The 22912-nt window shown below is 40.2% G+C and overlaps 2 protein-coding genes and 1 long non-coding RNA gene across 3 annotated transcripts in view; 1 reads left to right on the forward strand and 2 right to left on the reverse strand.

Annotated features, from left to right (window-relative positions):
* The window catches only part of LOC126938621 (eukaryotic translation initiation factor 1), a 1120764-nt gene that overhangs the window by 462732 nt on the left and 635120 nt on the right, over positions 1–22912 (forward strand). The window lies entirely within an intron of this gene.
* LOC126938649 (uncharacterized) overlaps positions 1–22912 on the reverse strand; it is a 165991-nt gene that overhangs the window by 10441 nt on the left and 132638 nt on the right. The gene's annotated exons all lie outside the window — the stretch shown is intronic.
* Positions 2558–11414, reverse strand: KRT39 (keratin 39). Its single transcript, XM_050762720.1, has 7 exons — positions 10558–11414; positions 8935–9017; positions 8116–8272; positions 6889–7050; positions 6649–6774; positions 4406–4626; positions 2558–3000 (listed from the first exon to the last, which is right to left on the reverse strand). The coding sequence occupies exons 1-7, from the start codon at positions 11023–11025 to the stop codon at positions 2742–2744; spliced, it is 1476 nt and encodes a 491-aa protein (XP_050618677.1). The 5' UTR covers positions 11026–11414; the 3' UTR covers positions 2558–2741.

Here is a 22912-nt window from a genome sequence, read left to right on the forward strand (position 1 = left end):
TCTAAGCACAGAGAAGCCAAATGGTACTTCTGTATTTTGGAAGAGTTTAAACTAGCTATGACATGAAGTGGAGTCAACAAGAAGAAAGGAAAAAAATCCAGAAAAAATATATCTAAAATATCTCCCTTTTTAAGGAATAGAACTATAGACCCTCAGAGGGAGAAGCAGAGAGAGAGGATTTGGCCTCAGGCTCTGGAGACCATGCTGTGTATCCTGATTCATGGTTGTCTTTCGAATTGTGCTAAAATTACAGTTTCCCTCCCCATAAGCCCCTTTTCTGCTCCAGCTGCTGACTTATGCTGAACTGTCATAAAACCTTAAATTTCCTCCTGTGGCTGTGTAGGATACTTATTTAGCCTCCCAGTAAAAATCCAGACTTCTTATTTCCTTTAAAAGGTTTGACCACACGCGTACAACCAGCAAGTGGTTTTACATTCTTTTATCTGAAGAAGATACTTAAAAAAAAAAAAAAAGCTGCAAGCCTTCGAGTGGCTAACTCCCCTCTTTACTGTGCAACTTATAATCATGTATTTTTTTAAACCGTGAATGGCATGGGGGGATATTTTGCACTCCATAAGAGAAAGGCATCCTACTTCTAGGATAAACTGAAAATGGCACTGCTGCACCAGCTCAAGGTTAGCTTGAGTCCAGTGAGATTCCTCAACCCTAATTTTGTAGCTCGGAGCAGATTTTAGTGTGGATGATAAATATCAAGGTCCACCTGGGCCCAGCACTGAACCAGAAAGAAAGGAAGAAGGTGTTGATGGAAACGACATGTGTCTAGTTTTCAATGTAGGGAATAGGAATGCCCTTCTGCAAAGCACCTTACAGTTTACAAGCCCCTTTCACCATCGTTATTCCATTTTATCCTTATAGCCCTGTGGTAGGCAGGGCTTATATTGTTATACCCTATTTACTTGAGGTCATACATGCACAGGCTGGATTGAGACTCCGTCCCAAGGTTTCTGAATCCCAGTTCCATGCTCTTTCCACATTTTCATCCTGCAGCCTGAGATAATACGCAGTTAACTGCTGACCGGAGTTACTCTGCCCACTCAGATGAGAGAGAACTTATTGATTAAAAAGAGGTCATTCTGGGAGTTCTGCATTCCACTTGCCTAGTGTAAGTTGCTACTTGTCTGGAGGAAGTAAATCATTGAACTGTAAGTTACACAATGCATGTGTCTTTGATGTGGGCATCAGGCATTGACTCACTGATATGTGATACATACCCTAAGAATTGAAAAATGCTTTATTGAGAAGAATTGTGGGCCTGATCACAGGAAATCGTGTTTTTTTTTCCTCCCAAAAGTTAAACACTATTAAAACTCCAGAATCATGACTGGATAACTAAATTCATGAAGAAAGAATTTTAAAATGAGCTAATTACAAAAATAGGTCTAGGGCTGTAGCTAAAAGCAAAACTTACATAAAAATCACATTGGGTGGTGCTTTTCAGCATTCAAAGAAGTGTCACATAAACAATTTCATTTGATCTTCACAACAACCCTGTGAAGTAGGCATGATCCTCATTTAAGAAACACAGAAATTAAATTTGATGAAGTCTAAATGTTTTCCCCAAGGTCACAGCTGGGAAATGCAGGTGTAGAACTTTGGGCCTTTTGACTTTCCATCTGTGTTTGATTTTGAATTATTTCTTAAAACCTCTGGCAATGTCCATGATTATTGTCGGGAATGACTTACATATTCTGTGACTATCCTGCCAGAAGCTGTGATGATGGCTGGTATGTAACTGATGCCTTCTCACATTGGGACTGCCTTGCGCTTACAAGCAGCAACTATTCACTATTGCTTTTCTGCAAAATGTGTGGATATTATGTCCATTTACTCTGATGGATAGATTGAAGCAGGAATCTAAGCTATGTTTTTCTTTGTCACTCTTCACAGGGAGGGGAAGAAGGGTTATTTCTTGAGAGTTCCAGCTAAATGTTCCTTGTCAGACAATCAGAACAAACTCCCATTCCCTAAAGAATAGAAAGAGAAATAGCAAATGTTTAATGAAAAGACCCATGCTATTTCTTCAAAGTGTTCTAGATTCACTCCCCGCAACTTATCTGACTCTCAAATAAAATATTTGGAAAGCCTAATAGGTCACAAAGTTTCGGAGACCATGGACATTTAAAAACCATCTTTGGAAAGGTCAAGTATGTTAGTGTAGATAAATCATAATTAAGACAGCAGGGTTTAATAGGATCCATACTCGTGACTATCTACACAAGGAATTAAATATTAAAGATCTTTTCCCCTATTTATACTGTTCCCATGTATGTTTCTTTCTGTATCCAAAGAAATTTAGAAGGGAAGGTTGTAACTTTTCACCTTCAGGTGCCAGTGGCCAAAAACAACTCTAAACTTGTCTGACTGGCTCTAAGGAGGAATGTCAGTAAACAAGGCCTGAGTAAACAAGAGAGAGGCCTGCCCATCAATCACCTGTGAAGTCAAGCAATGTAGGCCATCTTCCTGGGTGCTTACAAATCAGTTCCCAGCCCTCAGATAAATGCAAAATGTCCTTCCAAAGAAATGTAATTTATTATCATGTTAGCAGTGGTGAGCTAGGGAAGGAGCAGAATAAAAGATATTCTACTTAGCAATGGGGACCCGCTATAGTAGTAAGAAACTAAGTACCTTAAGGGACTGGGGAGTTTTCTTAAACCTCTCTGGCAGGAGCATGTATTGGCCTCTCTTTCATAAATGTGGGTCATTTTCATCACCTTGGGATGTTAGACTTTGGCAGGTCTGATGATGAAACAAGGCTGCACATGCTCGTAAGAAGAAATGACCTTCCCATCCTTAATCTCCTTGGTGATGGTGCAAATTTTAACCAGTATCCGGGACAGGGGTCCATAGGCACTGCAGTGCTCCTTTAAGCCACAGGGGGCTGAGGATGTGCAAGCTGGGGCCGTGCATTCCATGGCTCCGGACTTATAAGATGTCCAGGGGGAAGGCTCACATTTGGTGGTACACGGGTAACAGGGACGCCTAAAGAAAAAACAGAATTTTAGCTGTGATTGAGGGAAGGCGATGATGGTCATGGAGAAAAATGGTCGTGGCTAATTTTTTTTAACACTTGTTGCTCAAGACAAGTACATACTTCCAAATGCTTATTCATTCATTTTGTACTGTAGTTGGTGGAAGAAAAAGAATCGGATCGAATCCATTGGAAATCAGCATCCTGGGTTTAGAAGTATTCGATTATGTAAGTTTCTGTTAGTCAATACCATCACATTGTAGAAAGAATACCGCACTAGCAGTCAAAGACTGGGGCAGACAACAGCTCTGTCCTTTACCAGCTGGTGACCTCAGCTAAGTCATTTAACTCTCTCAAGCTTTAGTTGTTCATCTGCAGAATGGATATAATGGAAACTAAACCTACAGGATCAACAGTGATAAGGAACAAGTTGAGGGGATTATTATCTGAGGAATGGAAGTTAACCAGATATTTTTCTCATTGCGGAGTTAGTCATACTAATAGTGGTGGCCTAACTCCAGCTATGAAAGAGTCCTCACTGTGTCATCAGGAAGCTTCAAAATGCCTTCTAGCCGTCTATACATAGTTTTTAGAGAATTGGAGTAAAAAGCAGTTCATAGTAAACACTCTTTTGATAAACATAATCTTTCTTTGATGATTCAAGGTATTTTGGTATATGATCATGGCTCCTAAAGGTGACGGCATTGATGACCATTGTGCTCATATAATGTGGTCATGCCAATTAAAAGAATGCTGTGAAGAGTTCACTGATTATTTTGGGGAAGTAGGTCTCCTTTACAATTGTACCTAAGTCTCTCAGGTGTTAGTTTGGACTGAGTTACTTCAAAGAACTCATCCTCCAGGTATGTTTACTTATGGGTTGGTTAGCTTTTTATTGTTTACAAAAATTATAACTTTTATTTTTTAAAAAAGATGCTAAAACATACATGTGTACGTGCCTCTGTTGGCCTCAAGGACTGGTGGCTAGATAGGGTTAGGGGTTTCAGCCTGAGCAGAATGTTCCTCCAAAGGAGCCTGGGTTGTTTTGTACAAGCTCATGAAAATCAAATGTTCATCTCAGTGGGGAAACATCTGGAATGGTCACCGGGAATATTCATCTAAGGGGAAATCATTTTTTCTCTAGTAATTTTTAAAACTCGAAGAAGGTAAGCAACCTATAAGAAATTAACCTGGCGCATGGGCTCCTCAGAACAGCCAACGCCTCAAATTTGGATGAGGTTACAATTGCAAGTCTTCCTCATGGCACAGCTTGAGAGGGTGTGTGGATGCCTCTGTCCAAGCTCCCCATCACTGGCAAGAAGGTCAAACAAAGCACTTGTCCCCTATTGCCAGTGGCAGTACATATATGGTTCATTTGCACTTCTTTGTCATAGAAGTTGTTGTTATTTTACGTACTTGCCATCCAAGCTCTCCAGAAGGCTGCGGTATGTGGTAATCTCACACTCCAGCCGGGACTTGACGTCCAGCAGGATCTCGTATTCTTGGTTCTGTCTTTCCAGGGCACACCGAATCTCTGCCAGCTGAGCCTCCAGGTTATCGATCAGACTCTGGATCTGGGTCAGCAGGGCTGTGTAGCGAGCCTCCGTCTCCGTCAGGATGCACTCTTGGGAATCTCTCTAGCATGGAGAAGGATAGTAGGGTTTATAATGATGACTCCTTTAAGCCCAGGTCACCTGTGACCTGTATCATTTAAAAAAAATGGTTTATTTTTTTATTTTTTTGAGATGGAGTCTCGCTCTGTTGCCCAGATTGGTATGCGGTGGCACGATCTCAGCTCACTGCAAGCTCTGCCTCCCGGGTTCATGCCATTCTCCTGCCTCAGCCTCCCAAGTACCTGGGACCACAGGTGCCCACCACCATGCCTGGCTAATTTTTTTGTATTTTTGATAGAGATGGGGTTTCACCGTGTTAGCCAGGATGGTCTCGATATCCTGACCCCGTGATCTGCCCACTTCGGCCTCCCGAAGTGCTGGGATTGCAGGCGTGAGCCACTGTGCCCGGCAAAAGAAAAAAAAATGGTTTCTTTGTGACACTACTGATAGATCTCCAAGCACTTTATTTATTGTTTCCTAAGCAAATAAATCCAAAACCCAAATGATCAACTATGCTAAAATCTGCTTTCCTTTATCTCCTCCCTCTTTCTCTCTTTCTCTTTTTTTTGCCTCTTTTTAAGTATTTATTTCACTTTCTTGACCACCTGATAATCTTGCACCACACTTTCCTACTTAGGAGAGAAAAAGAAATAACTTATTGCACACCCAGGCATTAAAAATGCATCACTGGCTGGGCATGGTGGCTCACGCCTGTAATCCCAGCACTTTGGGAGGCCGAGGTGGGTGGATCACAAGGTCCAGAGTTCAAGACCAGCCTGGTCAAGATAGTGAAACCCCATCTCTACTAAAAATACAAAAAAAATTAGCTAGGTGTGGTCGTGGGCACCTGTAATCCCAGCTACTTGGGAGGCTGAGGCAGAGAATTGCTTGAACCCAGGAAGTAGAGGTTGCAATGACCTGAGATCAAGCCACTGCTCTCCAGTCTGGGCAACAGAGTGAGACTCCATTTCAAAAACAAAACAAAACAAAACAAAACAAAACAAAAAACAAAAAACAAAACCCATTACCATGGCGCTTCATTCAGTGAGTGTTTGTATCATCGAAAAGGAAGCAAGAAATGTTTAACCATATACAATTTATCCACCAGAACAATTCCTTTATATGTAAAATATGAATGTTGAAACTGATGAGTAAATTTCATTCCTGTTCTATCATTCTGTAAGTCTATGGATAATGATGGGATTTTAGGTTTTAATAGCTATTATTTGTGTGATTACCCCAATTTTTATAGATGAGAAACCTGAGGTTCAAGTGGTTCAATATGTTGTCCAAGGTCACATGACTAACCGGTGACAAAACCAGTGTGGGGCAAGGTCTTCCTAAAATGCTTCACATCAGAGCATGTAAGCAATTCTCTGCTTCAGAGAGGCATTATCATGAGACAGAATGGTACTGGCTTTGGAATCTAAACTCTGGCTCAGACTCTTATTTCTTTTGTGACTTTGGACAAGTTTCTCAACGTCTCAGGATCTCAGTGTCTCTATTTATAAAATAGGTGGGCTGAAACTTACCTTGGATTTGCTTGGGAAAATCACCTTAGCTCTTGGAGCCTCGTCTGTAACATGCGTTAATAATTATGCCACCCCCCTTTTAGGATTACTTTATAAATTTCACGTGATAGCTTGTAAAAATGCTTTGCATATAATAAAATGCTCTCCCAGTGTTTCCCAAAGTGTACTTCATGAATCATTAATACCATGAGATGCTCTAAAAAAAGTGGGCAGGGGGGCAGGGGATCCACAGTCAAATAAGTTTTGGAATGCTGAATACCATATATCCCCTTCTTGGAGATTCATGGTGTATATTAACTTATTAATGGCTCACAGGAAGGCACCCTGTTTAACCTTGGTTTAGTCCAGCATTTCCCAGACTTATTTGGCCACAAAGTCCTTTTTCAGCCATAGACCCTTTAACAAAAGAGGAACTGTTGTTCTGAGAGACACAGTTTGGGAAATACTGCAACACACAGGTGTCAGGGACTGTTGCCATCTGTGCTGAGCACGGCTTGGTCAGCTTGCTCGGTACCATTCGATGCTGGGACTGCAGTTCAACCTCCAGAGTGTTCACAGTGCGTCTCAGTTCTATGATCTCCTTTTGGCAGCATTGCTGCTGTTGAGAGCTGGTCACCACTTGTTGATTCAGCTCCTCTATCTGAAACACACAGCCAGAGACTGAGAATATTATGGGAGGAAAACATGACTTTGATTAAAGGGCCCTAGAAATGCAGCATCAGCTTATTCTTTTTGACTTTTCTATTTCCCCCACCTGTGTGTTGAACCATTGTTCCACATCTTTGCGGTTTGTCTCCATGATGGACTCATATTGACATCTCATTTCTTGTAGAACCTGGTTTAGGTCAACAGAAGGGGCAGCAGTCACTTCAATGTGAAGTCTCTCCCCAAGCTGACACTGTAAAGAATTGATTTCCTGTGAAAAGAAGAAGAATGTGAAGTCACTTGGTGAACAGATGACCCCCTGTGTTCTTGTTTCACTCTAATTGCTACGATTTAGCTTAATTATGTCTAAAATATAGCCCACAACAAAGGAATACATGATTTACAGGTGTTATTGATGCTATAAAATGATTTAAGACTATTTCAAGTAGGACTGTGTGTTTAAATATGTGCAAAATTAAAAAAAAAAATGAGTAGCAAGACCAGAGTTCCAAAAAATTTAGATCATTTCCAGGGCTGGATAATGGGTGAAACAGGATAAAGGTGGAATTGATCATGAGAGATTATAGTCTTTATGGTACAAATATGGGATTGTGCCTATATTGACTTGCAGCAATATTGACTTGTACCAATGGGAGGTGGCAGAAGTCTGTGTAGGGATGCCTACAAACACGGGAAGACTGTAAGGACAGAAAAATTGGGATCCTTCTTGTGGAAAAGCTGGAGGGGATGATGGAGGCCTTTCTTCCCCTTATGGCTCCAGATATTGTGTTGGAGCCAGCGGATTTGAAATACTACATTGAACCAGTGCTAGTAGCAGTAGGTATTTTCAGGGCTAAACCAGAGTAGTATGTAGCAGTGATATGGTTTGGCTCTGTGTCCCCACCCAAATCTCATCTCGAATTGTAATTCCCATAATTCCTACCTGTCAAGGGAAGGACCTAGTGGGAGGTGATTGGATCATGGGGGTGGTGTCCCCCATGCTGTTCTCAGGATAGTGAATGAGTTCTCACAAGATCTGATGGTTTTACAAAGGGCTCTTCCCCCTTTGGTCTCTCTCTCTCCTGCTGCCAAGTGAGATGTGTCTGCTTCCCCTTAAGCCATGATTGTAAGTTTCCTGAGGCCTCCCCAGCTATGTGGAACTGTGACTCAATTACACCTCTTTCCTTTATAAATTACCTACTCTCAGGTATTTCTTTATAGCAGTGTGAGAACGAACTAATACAAGCGGGGACACCCTTTATCAGGTGCAACTCAAAGGAACTGATGCTACTTTTAGGGGCTTAGCTTGTGATTACTCTCCTGGTCTTTCTCTCACCTCTTTATGGTTGTTCTTGAGGCAAAGGAGCTCCTCTTTCAGAGACTGGACTTGTGCCTCCAGGTCGGCCTTGCCCAGGGTCAGCACATTCAGGATCTGCTTGAGGCCATTGGCATCTGCCTCTACCAGCTGGCGGAGAGACACCTCAGCTTCATACCTTAAAAAACCAGATGGGAAAACAGAGACATCTGAAAGGAGATGATGCAAACCAAGCCAAGCAGAACTCCCATCTGCATTTTTCTCTGGGCACCTCACTTAGTGTATTTCTATTAAAAGTTTTATTCTCTTTAGAGGTGAAACCATTTGATATAGATCATAACTTAATTATTATTCCCAAATTAGTTTGCTAGGGGGATCTACATTGCTGTCCTTTGAGATATGGGAATGTATTGTCCTTCCTCTGCCCCTAGTGGCAATGCAGTGTAAGTGAAGAAAGCACTGGATTAGGGCTCAGAAAACGTGGGTCCAAGTTTTGGCTCTGACTTGTGCTAGTTATGCTTACCTTTGGGTGAGTAACTTAGCCTCACTAAGCCACAGATTTCTCACCTTAAAGAGGGTAACAATATATTAGCCCTACCTATTTTACTGAACTGTTGTGTAGGTAATCAGATGGGTTCACAAGTTCAAAACTATAGGTACTGTATACATGTGAGCAGTTATTAATCTTAGTCATTCATTGTATTTGAAAGTCTTTTCTGGGCTTGTGCCAACATGGTCTGGGGCAAGAGGGTTAGTAGACATGGGGACAATTTTGTTGAGGGCACCTCGGTCAGACTCAAGGTGAGCTCTGTCATCGATGATGGTGTTGTGTGGGCTTACTTGGCTCTCAAGTCATCTGCAGTCAGTTTGGTGTTGTCAATTTGCGAGACCAGTCTGGAATTCTCAGCCTTGGTACACAAGATCTAGAATTAAGAGATTGTACACACAAATGAAGCCAACACCAAGATTTCCTTCTTTAAGAACCAAGGGGCTTGTGTGTGTGTCAAGTAACAGGAAAAGGCTAAATAGACTAAAAGTAATCTTCATAGCTATGCTCATGAAGCTTGGAAAACTTCAGAAAGTCAGATTTCCTGTTATTTTCCTAAAAGATCAGCAAAAAGTACTTACCTAGAAACTTTTAAGTATTTTTTTTGTTGTTGTTGTTGTTAAAATATAAAATCCAGGCCGAGCACAGTGGCTCACCCCTGTAATATCAGCACTTGGGAGGCTGAGGCGGGCAGATCATGAGGTCAAGAGATCGAGACCATCCTGGTCAACATGGTGAAACTCTATCTCTACTAAAAAATACAAAAATTATCTGGGTGTGGTAGTGCGTGCCTGTAGACCCAGCTACTTGAGAGGCTGAGGAGGGAGAATCACTTGAACCTGGGAGCTGGAGGTTGCAGTGAGCAGAGATTGCACCATTGCACTCTAGCCTGGTGACAGAGTGAGACTCCATCTCAATAAATAAATGAATAAATAAATAAATAAAAATAAAAAAAATCCATTTATATGAATGGATTTATATGAATACCATGATCCACTAGAATGTCAACTCCATGAGGGCAGGGACTTTTTAAAGGTCACCAATATTTTCCCAGAATCTAGAATAATGTTTGGCTCAATATTGTTACTGCTCAGTAAACATCTGTTGAATGAATAAAACTGAATAAATCCAGATGTGTAGTAGCAGAATATATCTGTGCATAACAAACTTAGGTTTGGTGTAGAAACAAACCAATCAATGTGGAGATGATAAACATAAAAGGAGAAAAAGGTGGTGATGGTTGCAAAATGGATAAAAACTAAACTGTTCAGAAACTCATTAAAACAAAATTTATTTTCTCTGATCTCTGTTTCCCTATTTTTATTTAAAAAATGGCAACAACTTGCTGTTAACATCTTTTGGTCCTGAGTTATCTAGTTATAATGGTAGAGTGTATCTCTGGAGAAAGGAAACATCATGAGACTCTTCTTTTTGTTTTTGATATTTAAAGGCAGAGTCTCACTTTTGCCTGGGTTGGAGTGCAGTGGCAGCATCTCAGCTCATAGCAGCCTCGACCTCTTGGGCTCAAGTGATCCTCCCACCTCAGCCTCCCAAGTAGCTGGGACCACAGGCATGTGCCACCATGCCCATCTAATGTGTGTGTGTGTGTGTGTGTGTTTGTAGAAATGGACTTTCATCATGTTGCCAGGCTGGTCTAGAACTCCTGGGCTCAAGTGATCTGTCTACCTCAACCTCTCAAAGTGTTAGGATTACAGGTGTGCATCACTGCGCCTGGTCAGAAATACTAGCAGACTCTGAATGCTGCCTCAAGATGACAATTTCGCTCAAGAGATTTTTCTATTCTTCAAAAAATGTTTCAGCATCAACTGAACAAAAAATATTAAAGCTTAGCAAATAACTGTTGCTTGGAAACCATCAATTTGCAACATGATTAAACAGGTTCCTAGGAATCTTACCTTCTGCTGGAGTTCCTCAATGGTAGTGTAATAAGACAGGTAATCAGGACATAGAACAGGGAGCTCTTTGTTATTCTCTTCCTGGATTTTAGATTCCAGTTCAGCATTCTCTCGTTCTAGCATTCGCACCTTTTCCAGGTAGTTAGCAAGACGCTCGTTCAAGATTTGCATGGTCTCCTTCTCATTACTGTTGATGCCTTCACCATACCAGCTGCAGTCATCCAGAGAGGAATGCAAGATGAAGTTGTTTATTAGGTAGATGGGCTTGCGACAAAAGCAAGGAGTGGGTTGGCAGCCCTGGTCCCGGGTAGTTCTGAGAGTGTGGCCAGCTGGTTGACAGTTCTTGACTTTAAGGCCACCAGAATGGCAGCAGTTGTTAGAAGAGATGGTACTAACATTTGTAATCCTAGAGCAGTTTTGACATGGGGTTGAAGGAGAATTGGTTGTTGTGCAGCCCTTGGTATCCATAGTATGTGTCCGGCTTTAGTTGGTTTCCAAGACTGTGGTCACCAGGATGAAAAGCTCAAGCCACCTCCACGGAGTCTGAATTCCAAGACTCTTGGTGTTTTCCTCTTTGAAGTGCTTATATAGCCTCTCTTCTATGTGGTGTCACACAGGTGGGATGTTTTCCTTTCTCAGGTTTATGTCAAATCCTGTAGGAACATCTTATTAGTCTGCTTTTTACTTGCTTAAGAAGAGTTATTTGTCTCATAAAAATGTGCATTTAGGCTGTTACTAAGTTATTACCCATCATAAATACTACTTGTCTATTGGACCCAGAGCTTCAAATTATGTCTTCAAAAGGAACTGTCCTAACAGCATCCATTATTAAGCAGGTGTGAGTATATTAAGTTCATTACGTTCTTCTTGACCTCTCCACTTGGCACTGAGCTTAACCAGGAATGAGTTCGTCCTTCTTTTCCTTTCTTCTCTAGGAAAGGGAAACTATTAATGTCTAATAATTATTGGTAAACTTAGAAATCAGAAGTCAATATTTTAGTTTGTTCTACCCAGATGATTTCCCCATTTTCAGTGTCAGGACAATGTGAGTATGAATTAAAATGTCAGTGTTTTAAAAGACTTGTTTTAAAGATAATTGCTAGATTTATGCTTTAGCTTTCCATAAAATGTAATAACATAAAATAAAATATAAATAAAATATGAAATAAAATAAAAGCCATGGGGAAAAGGTAGGGTTTGATTGCTAATAAGAAATTTCTTGGAAAAGAAACTGGCTATCTTTTGGTTTTCCGAAGTCCACGTTTTGTAACATTTTTAGTGCTAATGTTTGCTTGTGGCATTACATTAGATAAAAATTTATCACAGTGTTGGTTTATACTGGATATTTAAATAGGATCCATTGAAAGGGGTGTGTTTTCTTTCTGAGGAATACTCACTCAGCATTTTCTTAAGAAAGTTACTTGTTCCTAGTCCTTTATGGAGGCTCTAGGGGAACATCATTTTCTTGCCTTTTCCAGCTTCTAGAGGCTGTCCACATCCTCAGCTAGTGGCCCCTTTTCATCTATTTTTTTTTCTTGAATTATGAGATTTTTTGTACTTTAAGTTCTTGGATACATGTGCAGAACGTGCAGGTTTGCAACATAGGTATACACGTGCTATGGTGGTTTGCTGCACCCATCAACCTGTCGTCTACATTAGGTATTTCTCCTAATGCTATCCCTCCCCTAGCCCCTCACTCCCTCACAGGCCCTGGTGTGATGTTCCCTTCCCTGTGTCCATGAGTGCTCATTGTTCAACTCCCATTTATGGGTGAGAATATGCAGTGTTTGGTTTTCTGTTCCTGTGTGAGTTTGCTGAGAATGATGGTTTCCAGCTTCATCCATGTCCCTGCAAAGGACATGAACTAATCCTTTTTTATGGCTACATAGTATTCCACAGTATGTATGTGCCACATTTTCTTTATCCAGTCTATCATTGATGGGCATTTGGGTTGGGTCCAAGTCTTTGCTATTGCAAGTAGTGCTACAATAAACATACATGTGCATGTGTCCTTTTAGTAGAATGATTTTTATAATCCTTTGGGTATGTACCAAGTAATAGGATTGCTGGGTATTTATGGTTCTAGATCCTTGAGGAATCACCACACTGTCTTCCACAATGGCTGAACTAATTTACACTCCCACCAACTGTGTAAAAGTGTTCCTATTTCTCTACATCCTCTCTAGCATCTGTTGTTTCCTGACTTTTTAATGATCGCCATTCTAACTGGTGTGAGATGGTATCTCATTGTGGTTTGATTTGCATTTCTCTGATGGCAAGTGATGATGAGCTTTTTTCATATGTTTGTTGGCCACATAAACGTCTTCTTTTGAGAAGTGTCTTTTTATATCCTTAGCCCATTTTTTGATGGGGTTGTTTTTTCTTGTAAATTTGTTTAAGTTCCTTGTAGATTCTGTATATTAGTGCTTTCTCAGATGGATAGATTGCAAAAATTTTCTCCCATTCTGTAGGAGGCTGAGGCAGAAGAATTACTTGAACCCAGTAGTTCAAGTTCAGTGTAGGCAACACAGTGAGATTTCATTTTTAACAAAGTAAAATAAAATATAAAATAAAAGCCATGGGGAAAAGGTAAACCATTATATGTACTTTGGGGACAATTCTATATTCCCTTTGGTGTGGGGGCAGGGAATGTTGAAACCATACTTCATTCTTTACAGTGAGACAAATTACAAGTAGATCAAAGATTCAGATATGAAAAATAAATAATAAATATGCCCCAAAGGATAATTATTTTATAAATTTGGAGTCAGAAGACTTTTCCAATGATGACTCAAAATTAAGAAGCCATAAAAAACTGTTAGATTTGACTCCATAAAATAACAGTGTTTGAACTTGTGCTTGGATGAAAAATACAACCTGTAAAACCAGAAGACAAGATGACAAACTGGGAAACAATATTACAATTACACTCCAGACAGTGACCAAAAGGAAAATACAAAAGGCACTTAAAATAAGAAAAAATGCTCAATGTCACTCATGAAAAGAAAAATGTAAATTTAAATCATACTGAGATACTTTAGTTTTCCACCTATCAAACTGAAAAAAAATCAAAGTTTGATAACAGATACATTCACTGCCTATAGCACTCTCATTGCTTGTGGCAATGAAATGTAAATTCATGCAAGTTACTATAATGCTACTATAATTAAAACAGTGTGATTTTGGCTTAGGGGTTGGACAGTAGATCAATGAGAAAGAATATAGAGTTTAGAAATAGACTCACATATATGTGATCAATTGATTTCTGACAAAGATCCAAAAGCAAGTCAATGAGAAAAGGAAAGCTTTTTCAATACTGTTTTTCAATACTGTTCAATACTTGTTGCTGAATCGATTGGATACTTGTATAGCAAAAATGAATACTTCTTGATCCCTACCTCACACTATGTATAAACATTAATTCAGGTTGGATTAAACACTTAAATGTGAAGATTTCAAGTCTAAAGTTTTTAGAAGAAAACTCAGAAGATTATATTCATAACCTTGTGCCATGTGAAAACTTCTTAGCTCATGGAGGACACTATAATAAATAGATTAGACTTAATCAAAATGAAAACTTTTGCTGATCAAATAAATAGCTAAGAAAGTGAAAAGGTAAGCCACAGCCTGGGTGAAAATATTCTCTCTCTCTCTCCATACGCCCACCACCCCCCCCCCACCCCACATACATTAGAACACATATATACACAACATCATATCTTTTGTAACAGTGGGAATATATTCTGTGAAATTCACCTTTAGTGATTTTGTTGTTGTGTAAACATCACAGTGGACTTGATGAACTTGGATGGTATAGCCTATAACACACTTATAGTCTATTGCTTGTAGGCTATAAACCTGCACAACATGTTACTGTGCTGAATACAGTAGGCAACTGTAACACAATGGTAAGTATTAGTTATCTGGAAACACATTTAAGCATAGAAAAGGTACAATAAAAATATGACATTATAGTTTTCTGGGACAACTTTTGTACGTGTGTGTTCCATCATTGTTGACTGAAATGTCATTATGTGGTGCATGACTCTATAAATAAATATGAGTATAAAAATAAATAAACACATATTTATACAGTAATGTACTATATCTATGTCTGTCTGCCTATCTATCTATCTATCTATCTATCTATCTATCTATCTATCTATCTATCAAAGGACCTCCCCCCAGGACCCAGCAATTTCATGGTTAGGTGTATGTCCAAGAGAGATGAATGTATATGTTTTATACTCACAACAATATTTGCACAAGAATGCTTATATCAGTTATATTCTTAATAGCACTAAAATAAAAATAACTCAACTGCTCATAAACAGGAGAATGGATCAACAAACTGTGACATGTTTATGTAATGGAGTAGTATGCAACAACAATAAAGAATAAACTGCTGGTACTCACGACACCATGGAAAAATCTCAAAAACATATTGAGCTGAAGAAGTCAGGCACAAAACAGTACAAACAGTATGACTACATTTACATTAACTTCAAGAATAAGAAAAACTCATCTTTGATATAGTTAGAGATAAGAATAGTGGTTGTCTCTGTGGGAGAGATGTGTCGGCTGGAAAGCAGTAAGAAAGAATTTCTAAGGTTGATGTTCTACATGTTGAAATGCTATTCTGTATCTTGATCTGGGTGTTGATTACACAAGTTCATGTGCTTTCAAACTCCATGAAGCTGCCTACTTTTATTTTTATTTTTAGACACAGGGTCTCACTTTGTTGCCCAGGCTGGAGTTTAGTAGCATGATCATAGCTCACTGCAGCCTTGAATTACTGGGCTCAAGTGGTCTTCCCACCTCAGTTTCCCAAGTAGCTGGGACTACAGGCACATGCCACCATGCCTGGCTAATTAAAAAAAATTTTTTTAGAGATGGGGCCTCATTGTGTTGCCCAGCCTGGCATAAACTCCTGACCTCAACTGATCCTCCCACCTTGACCTCCCAAAGTGCTGGGATTACAAGCGTGAGCCACTGTGCCCAGCCTGACCTGCACACTTTCAATTGGTGCATTTTATTGTCTGAAAATTATATCTCAATAACGTGGAATTAACATGAAAAGTTAATATTTGATACAACTGTGTAGCTGCATGAATGTTCACTGCTTTATCTATATACTTAAATTACAAATGGATCAAAGATTCAAATGTGAAAAGTGAAAATCATAAATGTACTAAAAGAAAATGCAGGAGAATACTTTTACAAATTCAGATGAGGAAGTCCTTTGTAACAGTGACTTGAAATTAAGAACCCACAAAAAATTCGATAAATTCGACTCCATAAAATAGCAATGTTTGAAATAGTCCATTAGTCTGAAAATGTATTAAAAAGACTGAAAGTAAATACATCAAGAGGTTAGCAGTGAAATTCTTTGCATTTTGTAGTTATTGATGAATCTTATTTTCTTATGTTTTTATATGCATTCCACAAATTGAATGTATCCCTTTTAGAATCATTACAAAAATTGTCCGAAAAACTGTTTCTGCTTCGTTAGTTTCTTAGACCTTTTTTCTGCTTCCACACCTTTCTAATAATTTTTATTCTGTTCTTCTTGTGTCTCACATGCAGAGTTGTTCCTTCCTTCCATGGCTGATTCCCTTTTGATTTCTTCAGGACCACATTTCTTCCATTATGCTCCCCCTTTTCTTGCCTCTTTCATGTCTTCTTTACTACTGGATGATTTTTTCTTGCCCTATAAGCACGGCTGTTAACTGATCCTACAGTATGTCTGACCCATAGCCATGAGGCACTCCTTCCATGAAGGTGGCTTCTGCCTTCTTTTCATTATCAAACCTTTTGACAGAATAGTGGGTATTTGTCAATCTTTATTTTTCTACCACCAAGTCATTTGTTAACTTTTGTCAATCTGGCTAGCCTGTAAATTACTTTACTGCATACTCCACCTCGGAGATCTTCTTTATCTACCTTCATACAGCTCCACTGCCGGTGCAGAAATGTTCATCCTTCCTATGGACAGAGCAAGGCTCAAATTCTTGTTTGCCTGGCAGCCAAGACCCTCAACAATCTTGACCCAGCTGACTTTACCTCATATGCCAGGACCCCCGACCCACTCTATACATTCTAGCCCAACTGCATCCTTTGCCATCCCCCAAGCTCTTCCTGCTCTGTCCCTCCACTGCACATTTGTTGTTGGAGTTCCCTCTACCTTTCCTCATCTGTGTGTTTCAAGGCTGTTCTGGAAGAGACTCTAGGGCTTACGCATATCTGGTTCTCCTCTCCTTTTGGGCACATGGGAGGCTTAACCTCTCTTGCCCCTTTGCAATTAGGCAGGGTTTTACCAAGACTTTGTTTTCTGGTTCAAAATCTTTGGGCTGTCTCTTCCCTGCCCCAGGAACTGACAAGGCAGCTGTTCTAGAAATGCTTCTCTCTTTTCTCCTCTCTTCTCTTCTCTTCTCTCTTCTCTTCTCTTCTCTTCTCTTCTCTTCTCTTCTCTTCTCTTCTCTTCTCTTCTCTTCTTTTCTTTTTGTGAGTGTCATTTTGGAGAATCTCAGCTGTCAAAATTGAAGTCCACACTGTCCTGGAAGATCGAATCTGGAAGTGATAGAAAGTTCTCTTGACAGCTTTGTGCCCTGTCTTTCTGAGAAAGGGATTGTGCACAATATAGGAAGAATGGGCACTGGGGCCAGCCTGAGACTGGTAGCTGAGGGATAAGAAGGCCTCATCTGCCTCTGTAGAGCCAGTGAGGAATCCATGAATTGTAAATATTAAATTTACATAGATTAAATATTTAAAATATTAAATTCAATATTGTAAATATTAGATTCCTGAATCATGTGTGCGTCTTCTTCTTCTTCTTTTTTTTTTTTTATTTGAGACGAATTCTCGCTCTGTTGCCCAGGCTGGAGTGCAGTGGTGCGATCTTGGCTCACTGCAAGCTCTGCCTCCTGGGTTCAAGCGATTCTCCTGCCTCAGCCTCCTGAGTAGCTGAGTACACCACTATGCCTGGCTAATTTTTGTATTTTTAGTAGAGACGGGGGTTTCACCATGTGGGCCAGGCTGGTCTCGAACTCCTGACCTCATGATCCGCCTGCCTCAACCTCCCAAAGTGCTGGGGTCAGAGGTGCGAGCCACCGCACCTGGCCATATATATATTTTCTTCACATGGGTGGTGCAATCAAACTATGGAACTATTCAATCACCACAGAGCTTTCCTTTGTCCTATGCCTAATTTGTTCTCCATTTCTATAATTGTGTCATTTCAAGAACGTTATATACATAGAATTATCAAATATATGGCCCTTTGAATTGCCCATTTTCACTTGGCATGCTGGCCTTGAGATCTTTAGGACATTTCTGTGATCTCTATTTTTTGGCTATTATAAACAAAACTGCTATGAACAATTGTGCATCTCTTCCATCCTTTTACTTTCGACCTACCTGTATCGTTATATGTGAAGTGAGCTTTTTGCAGAATGTATCATATAGTTGGGTCATGCTTTTTTATCCACTTTGCCAAGATCTGTCTGTTTTTTGATGTCTTTAGACTCTTCCCATTTGCTGTAATTTTCGATATTTAGCCGTATTTTATTTACTGTATTTTGTTTGTTCCTTCTGTTTTTTGTTTCTTTCTCTGTATTCTTTTTCCTGCCTTTCTGTGGGTTACTTGAATATGCTTTAGAGTTCCATTTTGATTTATCTGTTATGTTTTTGAGTACACCTATTGGCATAGCTTTTAAAATAGTTGCTCTAGGTGTTTCATGCTGTATGCATAACTTACCATAGTCTACTAGTGTTAACGTTTTATCAGTTTAAGTGAAGTGTGGAAAACTTGCCTTTGTTTATATTCCATTACTCGCCTCCATTTTGATATAATTGTCTTAAATATTTTCTACACATATATTGAGAACCACATCAGACAGTGTTATACTTCTTGCCTCAACCACGAAACATAATTTAGAAAACTCAGGAAGAGAAAGAAATTTATTTAAATTAATCGTATATTAATTTTTATTATATTTTTTCCTGTCTGATCTTCCACATTTCCTTATTTTATAGTTTCGTTTGTGTTTAGAGAACTTTCTTTAGTCATCATTTTAGGTTGGTTTGCTGGTGACATCTTTTAAGTTTCTTTCGTCTGAGAATGTCTTGATTTCTCTTTGATCTTCTGAATGATATTTTCCAAGGGTATATAAATTTGGGTTGACAGTTTCTTTCTCCCTTCCTTCCTTCCTTCCTTCCTTCCTTCCTTCCTTCCTTCCTTCCTTCCTTCCTTCCTCCCTTCCTTCTTTCCTCCCTCCCTCCCTCCTTCCTTTCTTTCTTTCTTTCTTTCTTTCTTTCTTTCTTTCTTTCTTTCTTTCTTTCTTTCTTTCTTTCTTTCTTTCTTTCTCTTTTCTTTCTTTCTTTCTTTCCTCCTCCCTCTCTCCCTTCCTTCCTTCCTCTCTTCTTTTCTTTCTTTCTTTCCTCCTCCCTCCCTCCCTTCCTTCCTTCCTCTCTTCTTTTCTTTCTTTCTTTCCTTCTTTCTTTTGTTCATTCATTCGTTCTTTCTTTTCCTTTCTTCCTTCCTCCCTCCCTCCCTCCCTCCCTCCCTTCCTCCCTTCTTTCCTTTTTCTTTCTTCCGTCCTTCCTTCCTTCTTCTCTTCTTTTTTCTTTCTTTCCCTCCCTCCCTCCCTCTCTCTCTCTCTCTCTTTCTTTTCTTTCTTTCTTTCTTTCTTTCTTTCTTTCTTTCTTTCTTTCTTTCTTTCTTTCTTTCTTTCTTTCTCTCTTTCTTTCTCTTTCCCTCCCTCCTTTCCCTCCCTCCCTCCCTCCCTCTCTCCCTCCCTCCTCTCTCCCTCCCTCCCTCCCTCCCTCCCTCCCTCCCTCCTTTCTTTCTTTCTTTCTTTCTTTCTTTCTTTCTTTCTTTCTTTCTTTCTTTCTTTCTTTCTTTCTTTCTTTCTTTCTTTCCTTCCTTCCTTCCTTCCTTCCTTCCTTCCTTCTTTTTTCTTTCCTCTCCTTCTTTCCCTCCCTCCTTCCCTTCCTTCCTTCCTTCCTGCCTGCCTTCCTTCCTGCCTTCCTTTTTTTCTGTCTTGCTCTGTCACCCAGGCTGGAGTGCAGAGGCATGATCTCTGCTCACTGCAACCTCCGCCTCCTGGGTTCAAGCGATTCTCCTGCCTCAGCCTCCCGAGTAGCTGGGATTACAGGTGCCCGCCATCATGCCCAGCTATTTTTTGTATTTTTGGTAGAGACAGGGTTTCACCATGTTGGCCAGGATGGTCTCGATCTCTTGACCTTTTGATCCATCTTCCTTGGCCTCCCAAAGTGCTGGGATTACAGGTGTCAGTCACTGCGCCTGGCCGACAGTTTTTTTTTTTTTTTTTTTTTCTTTTAGCATTTGAAAACTGTCGTCCTACTTCATATTGGCTTCCATGGTTTATGGTGACAGACCTGCCATCAATTAAATTGTTTTCTTCTATTGGTAAGGTGTCATTTCTCTCTCACTGCTTTCATAATTTGTTTTGTCTTTAGTATTCAAAAGTTTGAATATGATATTTCCTGGTGTAGATTTCTTTGGGTTTATAATTTTTGGGGTTTGCTTGGTTTCTGGAATCTGTAGGTTTTTGTCTTTTGCCATATTTGTAAAATTTTCAGTGTTTATTCCTTCAAATGTTTTTGGCCTCACTTTTTCTCCTCCCTTACAGAACTCCGTTGACATGAATGTTAGATCGTTTGATATAGCCATAAAGTTCCCTGAGACTCTATCTTTTTTTTTTTTTTTTTTTTTTTGAGACGGAGTCTCGCTCTGTCTCCCCGGCTGGAGTGCAGTGGCCGGATCTCAGCTCACTGCAAGCTCCGCCTACTGGGTTCACGCCATTCTCCTGCCTCAGCCTCCCGAGTAGCTGGGACTACAGGCACCCGCCACCTCGCCCGGCTAGTTTTTTGTATTTTTTAGTAGAGATGGGGTTTCACCGTGTTAGCCAGGATGGTCTCGATCTCCTGACCTCGTGATCCGCCCACCTCGGCTCCCAAAGTGCTGGGATTACAGGCGTGAGCCACCGCGCCCGGCCGACTCTATCTTTTTAACACTATTTTTTTTCCTGTTTTTCAGGTCAGATGATGTCTATTATTGTATCATCAAATTCCCTGATGTTTTCCTGTCTGGCCTGTCTGTTCTGCTGTTAAGCCCATCTGCACTGAGGTTTCTATTTTGGTTCTATGGTATGTTTCAGTTCTGAAATTTCCACTGGAGTCTTTCCATCTTCTTCTTCACTGAGACTTTTCTGTTTTTGCATTTGTTATAAGAGTTTATTGAAGCATTGCTTATTGAAGCATTTTTGTGATGACTGTTTAAAAATGCTTGTCAATAAGTAAAAGAGTATAACTGGATGTTTGTAACACCAAAGATGCATGCTTGAGGGGATGGACACCCCATTCTTCATGATGTGATTATTACGCATTGCATGCCTGTATCAAATCATCTCATGTACCCCATAAATATATACATCTATGTACCCAGAAAAATAAAAAATAAAAAGTTAAAAACCCTTGTCCGTTCATTCTAACATCTTTTTCCTCTTGATGTTGGAATTTGTTGATCATCTTTTTTCATGTAAGTTGAGATTTTATGATCCTTGGTATGAAGAGTAATTGTTGATTGAAACCTGGACATTGGGGCATTATGTTATGAGATTCAGGATATTATTTAATCTTCTGTTCTGGCAGGTCTTCTCTGACACTGTTTTGGTAGGGGAAGGGGGACACTGCTTCATTCCTACCAGGTGGGATTAGAAATAGAGGTTCTCTCCACTTTGCCCCTATTGACACCCAAGGGGAGAGCCCCCCTCATCACGGCTGGGAGGGAGGATTTTAGACTCCTTATCTGGCCTCTGCTGATACCACCCGGGCCAGGAGGGGCAAGAATATCTTGTTATTGCTCCCATGCAGCTGACACTGCATGGGGGGTGGCCTTGGTACTGCTGGAGGAGGGAGAGAGTCCTGACTGTCCAGTAGGCCTCCTGTGACACTAAACCCCAGAGGAGAAAAGAAGAGCCTCACTGCAGCCTGTAGAGTTAAGTCCAGGCTTCCCGTGTGGTCTCCATTGACACCATGGTGGTGGGGCGGGGGTGCTTCCGTGTCTCTTAGCAGGAATGAAAGTCCTGGATCTCTCACTTACCTTTCCCTGACTCCACCCCAGTGGGGAAGTTTGAGTGCCTTGTTACAGCCTGCGAAGGATAGAAGACTGGACTCCCTCCCTGGCCTTTTCTGGTGTGGATATGGGTGGGCAAAATGATATTTTTGGTGGTGTTTGGCTGAGTTGAGTGGTTGTTGTCTAAAGGTTTTCTGCCTTTCTAGGCTGCCTCTTTTTTGGTTCTTTAAGCAGAGCAAGCTCTTCTGGTTTGTTTGTTTTGTCTGCACCTATTGGTGTTTCTGGTTGTTGGTTTGTCCAGCTCCCACTCTGGGATTCATGAGATAAAGAGTTAATCCAGGGAGCCCACCACAGTGTCACTCCTGGGGTCTCAATATCTTTAGGTGGTTTGGCTTCTTCTTCTACCTTTCAGAGTCTTCTTATGTTTATTCGATATGTAATTTCCAGGGTTTTTAGGTGGAGGAATATGGAAATAGAATCATTCTGGAAGTTCTCTACCTTGTCTCTTAAATGTATGAGAATAATTATTCTTATAACCTAAATGTCCAATAATAGATCAATGCACCTTATGGTACATTATGCAACCATTAAAATGATGGCTACAGGCTGGGTGCGGTGGCTCATGCCTGTAATCCCAGCACTTTGGGAGGCTGAGGTGGGCGGATCACAAGGTCAGGAGATCGAGACCATCCTGGCTAACATGGTGAAACCCTGTCTCTACTAAAAAAAAAAAAAAAAATACAAAAAATTAGCCTGGCGTGGTGGCATGCACCTGCAGTCCCAGCTACTCGGGAGGCTGAGGCAGGAGAACCGCTTGAACCTGGGAGGTGGAGGTTGCAGTGAGCCGAGATAGCGCGACTGCACTCCAGCCTGGGCGACACAGGGAGACTTTGTCTCAGATTAAAAAACAAAACAAACAAACAAAAAAAACAATGGCTACAATACAATCTTATGTTTTGATTAGAATTAAAAATGCTTAGATGACATAAATGAAAGAAAGATTACACAAGTGTGTGCATATGTTAGTATGATTGTAGCTGTGTGGAAAAATCTATCATAAGAAAGAAAACCAGAAGAAAGTACCCCAAAATATTGACTATGGCTGTTTGCAAGATGAAATCATAAGTGACCTTTTCCCTTTTAATGAGCCAAATTACAGAAAAGAGAATCTAGTACTTTTATAATCAAAAAATACATTTTATTATTCTATTCCTAATTTTTTTCTCAGAAAGATACACACAACTGTTTTCTAAGATA

The sequence above is a fragment of the Macaca thibetana genome, chromosome 16, assembly GCF_024542745.1.
Source record: "Macaca thibetana thibetana isolate TM-01 chromosome 16, ASM2454274v1, whole genome shotgun sequence".
NCBI lineage: Eukaryota > Metazoa > Chordata > Mammalia > Primates > Cercopithecidae > Macaca > Macaca thibetana.